This window comes from Struthio camelus, chromosome 28, assembly GCF_040807025.1.
Source record: "Struthio camelus isolate bStrCam1 chromosome 28, bStrCam1.hap1, whole genome shotgun sequence".
In the NCBI taxonomy this organism is placed as follows: Eukaryota; Metazoa; Chordata; class Aves; order Struthioniformes; family Struthionidae; genus Struthio; species Struthio camelus.
The window spans coordinates 1,511,067-1,524,668 of NC_090969.1; the positions used below are offsets into that span (position 1 = coordinate 1,511,067).

A 13,602-nucleotide genomic window follows, 5' to 3' on the forward strand; every position below is an offset into this window, starting at 1 on the left:
CGGCTGCCGAGAGCCGGGGCGCCGCGAGGCCGAAGGCCGCCGAGGGGTGCGATGGCGCCGTGGGAAAAGCCTTGGGGGGGGGGGGGCGAGGAGGGAGCCGGCTCCGTTTCCGCGGGAAATCCAGCGCCAGCATCCCCGCGCCGCGGGGCCGGATTTTGGGGGGGGGGCTTTTTAACCCCTTCCTGCCCGGGCCGAGGGCCGCCGGCCCGCGCTGTCTCTGCCCGGGTTAGCCGTGTCCTGACGGGATCGCCCGTGGGCAGATGTGCTCTCTGGAGGCCTTGGCTTATTAAAAGGACAAGCTGTTCGGGGAGCTGGTAATAAAGCCGTGAAAGCTGTTACGCACCGGAGTTGAAGGCACTAATATCGCTGCGCTCTGCGTGGGTGAGAAATTAGACAAGAGTTCCTCCGTGCTGATCGGGGTTTTTTTTTTCATTTTTTATTTTTTCCCTCCCCCCTATTCATCTTTCTCAACAATTATCTTTTATTTTGATATCTTTCTATTTAAACCTCCAGAGCCGCGCTGAGGATAACAGAGGCTGAAGCGCTGGAGGAGCGGGCACCGCGCGGAGCGGCCGGCACGGCCGGCGCTGGGGAAGGGGTTTCGGCACCGGGCGGCCCGTCCCGAGGGCCAGGAAGCAAAATCCCCGCTGGCCCCTCTGGCTCCCGGCTCATCCGGTGCCCAGGAAAAGGCCGGTTAGGCGGGACGGATGCGACCCGGCGCTGGTCCGACGCGTTCCCCGGCTCTGGAGCTGCTCAGACCTGCAAAGCCTGGGGCAGAGACCCAACAAACTCATTTCCCAGGAGCCGCGCAGGATGCGCAAGCCTCCGGCGTCCGGCTCGGCTTTCCGGGCTCCTCTTTACCTGCGAGAGGAATTCAGCCAGCGTACGGAGCAGAAGGTGCAACGCAAAAGCCGACAGAACGATTCGGCGACGCCGGTGCGCTTCCCGCAGCGGTAATTCGCGTGATTCCTGTTTTTCACCGATCCTTCACAAAGCGCCTTTAGGCAGCCGGGACTGGCCGAGCCTCGGCGTGGGGCTGCGGCGGCGCCGGGCGGCTTTCGCCTGCCGCCGTGAGACGGGGCGTTCGCTGCCTCCCCGCAGACGGAGCCCGTCGGCAGCGGGCAGCCTCAGCAAAAGCCGAGCCAAGCCGGGAGTCAATCGCCGGCACGTTACGCCGGAGCCGGGGATGCCCGGGGGACCGCCGAGAGGCACCGACCCTCCGCTCCGGGGGGGAGGCACGTCCGCGGGGTAGCTGAGAACTGCCAAGCAGTGACAGTGGTGGCTCTGCGAGAATATAAACGTACCTGAGGGCAGAACGTCTTCGCTTTCCCACTGGGAAAAAGGGGGAGACGCGAAGTAGCGGCTCCCAAACGCCCCCGTTGAAAGGTGGGTTTTGACCAGGGATGCTGGACCCTGCCGGGTGCCCCGGGGCGGCTCCGGCGCGGCGGCCGGAGGACGCGGACGTGCCCGTTCGTCCTCCTCGGTGCTTCCTCTCTGCTCGCCATCCGCTCATAAAGTTTGGGCTCGTTAAATCCCCAAAGGGCTTCCGAGGGGCTTGTGGCTCGGAGCACGCAGCTCCGAGCCCCCCTCCGCTTGCCCGCCTGTCTGCGAGATAAGGCTGGCGGTGGCTTTAATTCCCCGTTCCTGCCTCGCCTGCCAGGTCTCCTGCCCGCTCACCCTTCATACGTACCACACAGAGATTTGGCTGCCAATGGGCTGGAGATAAAGGTCCGGTCCCACCAGACCTCCTTCCTCCGCGCCTGCTCTCTCGACCTGCGTCCGATGTGTTAAACAACCCCTGGCGCGAGCAGCGCAAAACCTCCGAGCGAGCATCCTCCCCGCTGGCTGCCCGGCGTGGGTCACTGCAAAACCTCCGAGCGAGCATCCTCCCCGCTGGCAGCCCGGGCGTGGGTCACTGCAAAACCTCCGAGCGAGCATCCTCCCCGCTGGCTGCCCGGCGTGGGTCACTGCAAAACCTCCGAGCGAGCATCCTCCCCGCTGGCCGCCCGGCGTGGGTCACTGCAAAACCTCCGAGCGAGCATCCTCCCCGCTGGCCGCCCGGCGTGGGTCACTGCAAAACCTCCGAGCGAGCATCCTCCCCGCTGGCAGCCCGGGCTGGGAGCATCAGCAAAGGCGCCGTCGTTCCCGGGCCTCGAATCGCTTCCGCTGCCGTGCTGCAAACCTGCCCAAGAGGGAGCACCGAGGGCCGTGGCTGCGTCTGGCCTTGCTAAAAAGCCTCTTTCCAGCCCTGGCGGCGGAGGCCAGGCTGGATGGAGGCAGCCGGGAGAAGGGTTAGCGCCGGCGCACGCGGCGTCGCTCGGGGTTTGCAGGAGCCCGTCTCACTTTTCCGCCGGCTCGGAGACCCTGCGAGCGGCTTCGGCGCTCCGAAAGCTGCTGCCCTGGATACAACAGACGCGGTGAAACAAACCCCGGGTTGCTCGCTGATGACCCTGTGCCGACGCCGACGGGGAGCTGCCGGCCTGAGCATCGTTTCTCTTGCAAGAAGGTCGAATTTAAATTAAAAAAAAAAAAAAGAAAACAGAAAAGAAAAAGGCTTGATGCAGGCAGATGGGGAAGGGTTTGAGCTTTAAGGGGACTTCCCCGAGCTCGCTGAGACGTCCGCCCGTCGCCCTGCAGCAGCAGCACCGGCCTGGGCAGCTCTTTCGCTTGCAGGTCCCTGGGCACCCCGGTTTGGGAGCAGCCCCGACAGCGTGGTTTGAGCGCGATCGCTCCTAAATCCGTTAAGAAGTGACATCTAAAGTGCTACAAATAACCCTCTGATTATCTGCCGAATCCTAACGCTACTCCCTGGAGATAACCAGCTGCGGTTTTTCCCCTGGGCCATGCAATAATCACCCCAATTACTCCCAAGCAGCCGTTGTTAAACGCACGGCCGACGTTTTCCCCTTTGCAAAGCAAAAAATAATTAAGCAGGTGGCGGCGACCGAGGTCGTGTCTGCTCGCCTGCGGGGAAGGAGGGGACCGTCCCTTCCCTCCGCGGTGACGGGAAACCGCGGGAACCTTAGGAGAAACCTAAGGGTTGGGGGGTGACGCGGGGCGCCTGGGGCGGTTTGGGGCGGCCCGCGGCCGGCAGCACCGCCGTTACCCCCCCCCAGCTTATCTCCCCTCCCAGCTTGTATTTCAGCCCAAATATCAGAGGAAGACGGAAGATTAATTTTTGCCGTTTGCATGGGAAAAAAGATTGGGGGGGGGGGGTGAGCCGGACTCCCGGCGGCTTAATCCGCGGCCGAGACCTGCCGAAGGAAACGGCAAAAACGTCTCGGCGTCGGCGAGATCCCGGCGCGGGGAGGGATGCTCGGCCATGGCCGGCATCGGCAGATTAGCATAAATCCTATTAACGGTTTTTAACCGGAGCAAACATGTCGGTGGAGGCATCATTTTCCCGAAACGGGAGCACTTAATAAACGGCCTCGTTCGTGTGTTAAGAGGTTGCTGGGAGGTTTTAGGTTTTGGTGAATGGGAATGTGTGGAAAATGGAGGTTTTGGGGTTTTTTTTTTTTCCTCCCACCGGCCTCGGGCCGGGAAGCCGGGTCCGCGGATTTCCCTCCTCCTCCTCGGGGGTGGAAATTCGCGTATCGGTCTTGCTGTGGTCGGTGCCTGGAGGCCTCCAAAGCCGCAGCCATCGGCGTTTCCTCGGAAGCGAAGGCGATTTTGGACAACGTTTCATCAAATATCTTCGAGGCGCCTGGGGAGCCTCGGAGGGCTGCAAGGGGCCCATCACCCCCCGCATCTACGGGAGTGGTTGACCGCTGTTCCTGGGCTCGGGCCTCGGTGACAAGCCCGGAGGGTGGCGGCACGGACGAGGCGGGGGACGGACACGATTTTGGGGCGATCTGAGGCCTGTCAGCATCCGCCGCCTGCTCCGTTGCTAAGCAACGCAGGCTGGGACCAGGAACCAGCAGTAAAGATGGCGCCGGGCCGGCTTCATCACGCGGCCTCTGGGGTCCCGTCCGCCCTCGCACGAGGGAGTGGAGCAGAGAAGCCACGCCCTCAGCAGACATGGCGCCGGCTCGGCTTCAGGCTGGCGGTGAGCGAAGCCAATGAGCGGCCGGGAGGGCGGGAGAGCGGCCTGTCATTGGCTGGCCGCTGGGATTCAAACCGAAGTGCGGGGCGGTTGGGCCGGGCGGTTGCAGCCGGCGGGAGCTCGCGCCGGGCCGGCGCCTCAGGTGAGCGGGCGGCTGAGGTAAAGCGGGGCCGCTGCTCGGTACCGGGCCTCCGGGGCCCTCGGTACCGGGTCTCGCCCTGCCAGCGAGGCCCTCGCTTGACCGGGAGGAGCCGGGGGTGGGGGGAGCTGCCTCCGGGCCTCGGCGCGGGCCGGCGGCCCGGGCCGTCCCGGCGCCGGTTTCCTCAGAGATTTTCCCCTGAGGGGGCGGTTGTGGCGCCGAGGGCCGGGCCGGGCCCCGGGGGAGAGGGGGAGGCGGCTGTGGGCACCCTTCGTGCTGGCCTCCTTCCCTCACCCGCCCCCGTCGGGCTGGGCAGCGCCGGGCTAGCGACCCTGCTGCCTTTAATGCAACACACGCAATAAAATAAACCCGGGTTTGCTCGCTGACGACCCTGCTGGATAGAGAAGTCATAGCTGTGTTGCTGAGCTGGAGACTTTTTCTCTTCGTTTCTTCTCTTCTGCTATTGTTGCTGCTGTTTGAGGAAAACATGCTGACTGCCCTGAATTTCAAAAGCTGTTTGCTGTGGGAGCTGTAATTTAAAATGCAGCTAAATTTAAAACTGTATTCAAACTCTTCAGAATGCTGCTCCTATTTTTATCTTATGAAATGCTGAAACCTTACAGATCTTAGTGGCCTATATAGTGCCAAGTTACTCATAGCCTGGGTGCGAGTTATGTTCTGCAGCCTTCCAGAAAGAAAGTCATCTTGTCTTGGGGGCTTGAGCCTCTGTAGTATACTGCAGATTACTTGAAGCAATTACTTGCCTCTTCATATTGCTGTTTTTTTTATCCCTGAACTATGGAGGCATGAGGCTGCTCTTAATGCTCTAGGAATTAGTTGAGATGCATATGTCTTGATTAAAATGCTGTCTTTGTTTGTCTTCTTTGGGCTGCTAACCTCTGCTTGAAGGTGGAAGGAGAGGATTGGGCTGGTTATTTAGGTCCATTTTCTTGGCAGGAAGATGGAGACAGCAATGCTGAATTTGCGGAATCTATTTGATCAGCTTATGCGCCAGGCCGAAGTTTTAAGTGAGGGAAACGAATATCGTAAGTCCTGTCTCTGTGGGTAGTTCCAGTGGGCTGCTCTGTGTTTGCTGTGGGACTATAAACGTGCAAACAAACATCAGTGACTGTTACTGGACAATCTGATGGAGCTGTGGGTGATGAGACTGATGTGGGTAGCCAGACTTGTGTGGGGGTTGGTTGATTGGTTTGTTTTTTCATTGTCTAGAAGGATGAAGTCACAGGCTGAACTGGGCAGGGCTGTGCTCTGCTTCTGTAGCAAGCTGACTTCATCCATGCAGAGTCTTGTATGTTCTAGCTCTTCTGGTTGATGCGAATGTGAAGGACTTGGTCTGAAATCTTAGTGAACATCTAGAGTGCAGTTGGCTTTGCTGAAAGGCCAGCTTGTCTGCCTCTTCTGTCAAGGGTGGGTTACATTGATAGATGCCTACTGTCAGCAAATAGAGGCCTGCTGCATTTCCTCTGCTCGCTTTAGCAACTAAAGATTGAAATGTTTTCTACCCAGAATTTATTCAGTTAGCAAAGAACTTTGAAGAGTTTCGGAGAAAGTGGCAGAAAACAGAGCATGAGCTTGCCAAGTACAAGGATCTTCTAATGAAAACGGAAACTGAACGTAGTGCTCTGGATGTGAAGCTGAAACACGCTCGCAATCAAGTGGACGTGGAGATCAAACGAAGGCAAAAAGCTGAAACAGACTGTGAGAAGTTGGTGAGTAATTCTTCATTACCCAGTTAGCTCATTAGACTGCAGAGAGATAGTGGTTAATCTGCATTGATCTATAGAAAATAAGGACTGGCAGCCAAGATAATTGTTTTTTTTTAAAAAAAAAAAAAAAGGGGGGGGAGGGGGCTTGGCTCCTTGTAGTAGCCTTCTGCTTTGAATAGCCTTTTTATAGGCCAAAGCCTATCAGCTGCTGTTTACAGGAGAGCTGCTGTTACCTAGCAGAGCATGGGCTGCTGTCGCTTTGTGGCCGTTAACGTTCTCCTGAGACAAGTTCTGAGAAAGACGATCTGTGCAGTATCTCAAATACTCGAGATTGGTTCATACGGTAATTAAATGTAGTCTATGCTGTGGCAGCTTCTGATGCTACCTACCTTTACAGGAGCGGCAAATACAACTGATTCGAGAGCTGCTCATGTGTGATGCCTCTGGGAGTATTCAGCTAAGTGAAGAACAGAAATCTGCCCTTGCCTTTCTTAACAGGCCACAGGTTTCTGTAGGGGGTTCAGGTAACAAAAGGTAGGCAAAAGAGCGTTTTGTCTAAGCAACATAAGTAATGTCAATTCAGCTTTGTGTACATCTGTGATCCTACTAACACTGCATTCATATGAGCAGAGTTTCACTCTGTATTCCACTTGGAAATAAAGCTCTTATGAGTCAGTAAGATTGTTCTGGAACTGTGGCTCACTGAAAGCCTAACTGACACATGTTTCTTCTAACTTTTTTCTTTTTAGGCTGTCTACAATTGATGAATCTGGCTCAATTCTGTCAGATATCAGCTTTGACAAGACTGATGAGTCACTGGTAATGTAATGCCAAGTACTGAAGCTCTCTTCAACTATAAAACCTTAAGGGTGTGGGGTAATCTCCAGAGAAGCATTGTTTAGAATACTATGGTATTAAATTGGTAGAGCTGATCTGCATTTCTTCAGTGTGCTGTTGGCTAAAAGGTAATGAAAGTCTGGCCGGAGGCTATATGGTATTTACACTGAGCTAACCAGTGGTGTGTTTCCCACAGGACTGGGATTCCTCTGTGGTGAAAGCTGTTAGACTGAAAAAGAGAGAAAAGCGGGTATGTTGAATTCTTTCCTTCAGATGGGTTCCGTTGTTAGCCTTAGGTGACACAATGTCACCATCTGTCATCTCTCAGCCCCCTGTATTGATTGTAATTAGTAGCTCAGAAGTCAGACTTCAGATGGATGTGCTTCTGCTGTAATTCAGACCTGCTGTGTGGATTTAGACTGAAAGTTAATTCTGATGTTGCTTGTCTACTGAAAATGACTGGGATGGAGTTCCAAGTATCTTGTTCTGATTTTGGCCTATGGTTTGCAGGAAAGCACTTTGATTATTAAAAGCCACCCAATTTGGGGAAAATTAATATTTCCTTGTTCTGTTAAGGGGCTTGTGATTTGTTATGGTCCACTATCAGTATGTGATAGGCATAGGTGGGGAAAGACAGCCTGTAATCTTCCCTGCTAGGGTTGGGAAGAGTCTGGAGTTTGCTTGGCTTCCCCTCTCCCCCCCCTGCCCTCTAAACTGGTCCTGGTGGATTGGCTCACCAGGAAAACTACCTGAAAGGGCAATATATTGAGCATCAGAAAGCCTCCTTGGGGTTGTCCTGTTGCGTGAGCCTTTCTACTTGAGTTACAACAGGTACCATGGAAGGACTTAACGCTTCTGTTGCGTGTGTGTGCAGACAATTATTTGGTCCTTCTAGTAAGGCAGTATCTATCGAAATTGGTAGCATGCCTGCCTAGTTGACAAAAATGCTACATCTTTTCAGCGCTCATCCAGGCAGTTCATTGAAGGCCCTCCAGGTCCTCTGAAGAAAACCCGATCAATTGGCTCCACAGTGGACCAGGTATGGTGGTTCCAGCTGGGTTCGTGTGATTCTAAAACACTTGATCATACTGTCTGCCTCTTTCCAGGACCAACAAACTGGAAGATCCTTGTCATGTCAGTTGTATGTATTGCTGTCACTAACTGCAGACTTCTCGTTACAGGGAAATGAGTCCATAGTAGCAAAGACAACTCTCACTGTCCCCAGTGATGGTGGCCCAATTGAAGCCATTTCTACCATCCAGACCGTGCCTTACAGCCTCAGAAGCCAGAGGAAAACTGGTAGGTGTCGCATTGGCATTTATCCCGGTCCTAAAGCAGTTAGTTAGGGGAGCATAAGGTATTCTGCGATATTACAATAATCTCTGCCAGTACCTAGGCAGCTGCCTCTGATTTACAGTGCCTTTTCTTTTGAAGCAAAGGTTACCCAGGAGAGTGATTCCATTCAATCAAGTATCCTTCTTCTCTTCTGTCTTCCAGGTACTTTACAGCCTTGGAACAGTGAGTCAAGCTTGGGCAGTAGGCAGCTAGAATCCAAATCGGAGAGCGATGGCTCCAGCACTCCACAGAACAATGCGGGAGTGAGGTTACATGAGTTTGTGTCAAAGACGGTAGGTCTGCAGGCAGGAAAAACTTGAGGGGGAGGGAAAAAAATCACCTTCCATTAACCTTGCGTATTGATTTAATCAAAGGTAAAGGCTATTTGTTGGATATATTGCTATGTTCTCTGGGTTTATTCTGGTCCTCCTGTGAGCTAATGGGAGGCTGGTAATTGCTGGTCTGGGGCCTTGGCTGCATTGTGGGGTTGCGTGTGTGTATGTCTGTGCCATCCAAGATGCGGGACTGCAGTTGTGGAGGACTTTCCACTGCAGGTGGAATAACCCAGCCCACCTGGAGTACACAATTCACAACTCAGGTCCCGGTAAGTGAGAGCCTGTGATGGATGAGAATAAGCTTAATGAGTAGGATTAACATGAATTGGGATCCCAAGCTATTGACAAGAGGTTACCAGCCATTACTGCTTAACTTAGTATTAAGTGTCCCTGTTACTTGCGTGGGTCAGTGAGTGTATTATGCTATAGTGATCCAGCTCAACTTCTCCTAAGCTGCTACGTTGTGTTAATGTCTTCCTGGTCCCTGTGCTCTGTATTGCTAGGTTATCAAGCCGGAATCATGTGTTCCCTGTGGAAAGCGGATAAAGTTTGGAAAACTGTCTCTAAAATGCAGAGACTGCCGTGTGGTCACTCATCCAGAGTGTCGGGAGCGCTGTCCCCTTCCCTGCATCCCCACCTTGACAGGCACTCCTGTCAGAATTGGAGAGGTAAGGCCATGGCGTGAGCTCAAACAACGTAGCTGCCAGCAGTGAACAGACTGGTGCTTGGTTAGAGTTGGAACACGTTCCCAGTGAGCTGGCTCTCTATAGAAGAGCTCTTGTTGCTCAGAGCCGTGTAATAAAACACAAATTACCTTGTTAAAGTATCCTTAAATACCAAGGATTGGTTTGGGGGGTGGGGACGTCCTGTAGGAGGGTGAGTTGTGTATGTGGCAGCTCTGGGTAGGCAATTCTCCTGCACTATGTTAATGAGTATAAGTGTCCCCCTCTCCTGGGTTTGTGAAGAAGAAAGGGTGGTTCTTAAGCCTAGGTCTCGGACTGGATTCCTGAGAGTATTTTCTGTGTCTTGAAGACTAAACATCACTTTTCTTTTTTTTCCTCCCCCTCTGCCCCTTAGGGGACCTTGATGGACTTTGTTCCGACTACTCCTCCAATGATTCCTTCCATCATAGTGCACTGTGTTAATGAGATTGAGCAGCGAGGGCTACGTGAGGTAAAAACAGAATGAGGAGTGAAACGGTACTAATGAAATGGGTCGTGGTGTTAGAGAAACAAATTAACACAAAGGTTTCTTATTTATGGTGCGTGCAGTGCTGCTCAGTGGGTGACTAGGACTGAGCAGCAGTGTCTATGTCTGAGTGTTCAGGTGTGGAGAGAAAGTGGGTGCAGAAGAACATAGGCTTTATATGTGCTATTGATATTCTGCCTCTGAGCAATGCCTTCTGCTAACAGATGGGCCTTTACCGGATATCTGGCTGTGACAAGACAGTGAAGGAGCTGAAGGAGAAGTTCCTTAGAGCAAAGAATGTTCCTTTGCTCAGTAAAGTGGATGATATCCATGCTATCTGTGGCCTTCTGAAGGACTTTCTACGCAGCCTAAAAGAACCCCTTCTCACTTTCCGGTTAAACAAGACTTTTATGGAAGCTGCAGGTAAAGGGAAGCTAAATGGCCTCTCCAACTCTTTCGCTAGGCTTGATGGTCACAGGTTTGTCTGACAGATAAACTGACAGACCTCAGTGCTCTGCAGAGCCCTCTTGCTTGCAGTTGTGTTGATGATAGTGTGTATGTTAGAAAGATCTCACTTCTGCTGTACTGTTTCAAGAAAATACTTAGCTTTAGTATATTGTGAATTGTTCCGTCTAGAAATCTGCAATGGCTGTATCACCTGGACTGCAGCTGTTAGGTGATATTGGTCCTTGCTTTAGATTCATTTCTGCATTAGAAGCTGCATTGTTTCAGTGGATCAGTAGCCCCGTTGCGCAGTACCCCTTTTAACGGGCCAAAGTCTGGTGCAGTCTTGATGCAACCTTTAATGTTTGTATAGAGAACTCTAACTGGAGGCAGCAATAACCTTGTGCCCTAGACCTCAAAGCATTAAATGCTGAGGTTAAGTCATAAGAGCACATTGGATGTGGCTAGTGGTGATCTTCTGGAAGAGGAAAGAGACAAGTTCTAGTGCTTGGGCAGGATATGAAATTGTTAAAAGCGGCATGCTAAGCTTCTGGGTTCCTTGTTCCCCAGGCCAGCTTGTACTGTGAGGGGGATATTACACTTGTGCCTCTGGGACTACTTTGAGATTGACTTTTGTGCTCTCTTTCAGAAATCTTGGATGAGGACAACAGTGTTGCTGCTATGTACCAAGCGATTGGTGAACTTCCTCAGGCCAACAGGGACACTCTAGCTTTCCTCATGATTCATCTGCAGAGGTAAGTTCAGATGGACTGGTATTTCTGAAAAGGGCATATAACTGTGCCACTGGTGCCCCTTCTAATAGGTGGTTGCTACTGGTTGTGATCGTGAAGTCTTTATTCTGGAAGAACTTGCTTATTCAGAGGCTGAAGTGGGGAGGCCAGGGGGCGTGCGTGTAAAGGTGAAGAGGCGTAACTATGCTCTTCTCGCCATCTAGAGTGGCTCAGAGCCCAGAGACTAAAATGGACATTGCCAACTTAGCCAAAGTCTTTGGCCCTACAATAGTCGCCCATGCGGTGCCTGACCCTGACCCTATGACACTCCTGCAGGACACGAAGCGGCAACCCAAGGTAGGTTAGCAGGAAGGACCGACTTGGGGGAAGTATATCTTATTTGGAGAATTGGGATGGATTGCTGAGGGGGCTGAGGTCATGTCTGTCTGTCAATGTTAAAGCTGTGATATTTGCCCCTCGCGGGTGTTGCCGTAGGTGGTGGAACGGCTTCTGCTGCTGCCAGTGGAGTACTGGAGCCAGTTCATGATAGTGGAGCAAGAAAACATTGATCCGACGCACATAATTGAGAACACCAATGCCTATTCCACTCCACAGACACCAGATGTTAAAGGTAACAGCTGGTTGTTACTCTGGCTGTGCAGGCACTGTAATAAAAATAATGGCTTTCAGTTAAAGATGCTTGTGAAACTAGAACGAGCCCTTCCTTCATGCTTTATGGAGGAAGAACTAAAATGAGGAATGTGCCAGGAAACGCCAGATTTGTCTAGTATCTCTGACAGACGTTAGAAAGCGTTTAGTGTTCCTCGCACAGCAATGCACGCTCAGCTGTCCTCCTGTTGCTCACTTCACTGCCTCTCCTCACAGTGAGCATACTTGGGCCCCTCACCACCCCTGAACAGCAGCTGTCCAAGACACCCTCGTCCAGCTCCCTGTCCCAGAAGGTCAAGTCAACCTTCAGCAAAACTACCCCTAAGTAAGTGGTGCTGTGATGGTGGGATGACTGCAGGTGGTGTTGGGGGTGCAAGTAGAAGTGAAAGTAAACTTTTTGGACCAAGTTTTGGGAGCAGCTTGGGTTTATTGCTCAGTCAGCTTTCCCTTACTGAATGCAGTAGTAGCAGTGCGGAGTGAGCGGTGGCTAACGAGTGCCCCCTCACGGTAGGGAGAGGGAACGCTCCGTGTGGGAGGAGGGTGCAACTGGAGTGAATAACCACGGGGAAAAGGGTTGAAGACTTCTGTGTCCCCAATCCAAAACTGAGACTTTCTGCTTCCCTTGAACTAGATTTGGGAGCAAAAGCAAGTCGGCAACCCAGCTTGGCCGTCAAGGCAATTTCTTTGCCTCTCCGATGCTGAAGTGAAGTGGACCTGGGGCCTTCAGTGTCATCGTAGTATTTGCACACCAATATGCATGAGTACAATAAAAGTGAACTCCTCTGTGCAGCCCTTGGCAGCCTTGTGTAATAAGAACTTTCTCCTTTTATCTATCAGCTTAACTGAGGCTTTTAATGGGATTTTTATTGTGCAATGTATTTTATCAAATGCTATACTACACGTAATATTGGTGAAGAGAGTAACTAGCAGGCTTTGTTCAACATTTTAATAAAAAAAATGCTAGAAGAATCACTTATGTTTTTTAGTAGCACCTTGTCCTCTACCTGTTTGAAGTAGAACATTTATGGAAAGATTTAAGTCTCCTAGAGCTCGAGGCTGCTCTTCACACCAGCAAAAGAGAAGCTGTACTTATTTGGGAAAATGTCTGTGTTCTGGAAGGCAGTGACCACTGAGCTCTTCCCCTCTCATCTGTTTTTCAGTGAAACCGGTGACAATGGTCATTTGACCACACTTTGCTCTTGGCATCCAGTCTTCCACCATGCACAGAAGTTTGCTCTGCTTCTTGACTTGTGCTGGTGCTTGTGTAGCCTCAAATTCTATGGGTGGTGATGTTATTGTTGTCTTGGGGGCAAGAGCTCTTTAGTTGCCACAGGGACTGTGACTTGTTCGAAAGGAGCTTTCACCAATGTTGTGCTTCCCAGAAGAAATCTTGTGGAGGACTGTCTTGGGAGGCAAGGCCAAAGGATTCTTGGGCCCTCTAAATAAATTACTAGCGCTGTTTGTACTGGCATGGGGGACGGGTTTAATAGTGCCCTTAGTTTTGGGAGGCCCTGGTTTCCCAGATCGGAAGACACTAGTTTAGCTAGCGCTGCTTGAAGTCTTGCAAAGCGTGTACAAAAGCTTATGGATTGTTTTTACTGAGCTCCTGGAAACTGTCCTGATACCCAGTAAACAGTGAGGCGCTACTGTAACCAAAGGGTCTATTCTCTGGCTTGTGTTTTTTTTTTTTCTTGTTTTGTGCAGTTTGAACTAGGGCCTGTGTTGCCTTACAGAAAGTAAGGGGGGGGGGGGGGAGGCTTGGTGGCTCTGTGGATGAGCAGTTGTGTCTCATCTCTTGTCTGAAAGACCCGGGGTGAACCTGTCACCTTTAGCTGCTGGGGTGCAGGGTCGGGCACCCTTGGGTGCTCAGCAGGGGCTCCATCAGGCTGTGCAGGTCCCTGGGGGCAACTGGAGCACTTTCCCTCGTGGAGGTAGGGAGCCCTGGCCACACAGTGTTGCCACCTTTCCCCCCCCCCCCCCCCAGCAGGGTGGGGGCCCCCGGGCAGGCGGGGGCTGCTGCCTTCGGGCGTTTTCTCACCTACAGCTGGGGCGGCCAGGACAGGCGAGGGCCGGATACGGGTGCTGCGCCCCACCCGCGCCTGCTGCGCTGCGGGGGGCGTCCAGCGGGGCTCCTCCCCGGGGTGGAGGTCAC

The 13,602-nt window shown here is 52.6% G+C and overlaps 1 protein-coding gene across 6 annotated transcripts; it reads left to right on the forward strand.

Annotated features, from left to right (window-relative positions):
• Positions 1-4,046: 4,046 nt before the first annotated feature.
• Positions 4,047-13,114, forward strand: RACGAP1 (Rac GTPase activating protein 1). 6 transcript variants are annotated; one of them, XM_068921062.1, is made up of 18 exons: positions 4,111-4,187; positions 5,142-5,230; positions 5,505-5,612; positions 5,712-5,914; positions 6,309-6,445; positions 6,661-6,730; positions 6,945-6,998; positions 7,710-7,787; positions 7,930-8,047; positions 8,246-8,376; positions 8,922-9,086; positions 9,496-9,591; positions 9,831-10,029; positions 10,700-10,805; positions 11,006-11,138; positions 11,277-11,412; positions 11,667-11,775; positions 12,082-13,105. In XM_068921062.1, exons 4-18 carry the CDS (start codon positions 5,801-5,803, stop codon positions 12,155-12,157), a joined length of 1,722 nt encoding a protein of 573 aa, XP_068777163.1. In that variant the 5' UTR covers positions 4,111-4,187; positions 5,142-5,230; positions 5,505-5,612; positions 5,712-5,800; the 3' UTR covers positions 12,158-13,105. The 6 variants fall into 6 exon arrangements, with proteins under 6 accessions (XP_068777159.1, XP_068777160.1, XP_068777163.1 ...); XM_068921063.1 differs by having other exon boundaries at positions 4,131-4,187; positions 5,146-5,230; XM_068921058.1 differs by lacking the exon at positions 5,505-5,612 and having other exon boundaries at positions 4,047-4,187; positions 5,146-5,230; positions 12,082-13,107.
• The last annotated feature ends 488 nt before the right edge of the window (positions 13,115-13,602 follow it).

Bases quoted from the DNA above. Each gene is read 5' to 3' on its own strand.
- RACGAP1 (XM_068921058.1), top strand. From the start codon at position 4,062: ATGAGCGGCCGGGAGGGCGGGAGAGCGGCCTGTCATTGGCTGGCCGCT. The intron at 8,048-8,245 runs GTAGGTGTCGCA...TCTGTCTTCCAG, and splicing joins CAGAAGCCAGAGGAAAACTG to GTACTTTACAGCCTTGGAAC. The intron at 9,592-9,830 runs GTAAAAACAGAA...TTCTGCTAACAG, and splicing joins AGCAGCGAGGGCTACGTGAG to ATGGGCCTTTACCGGATATC.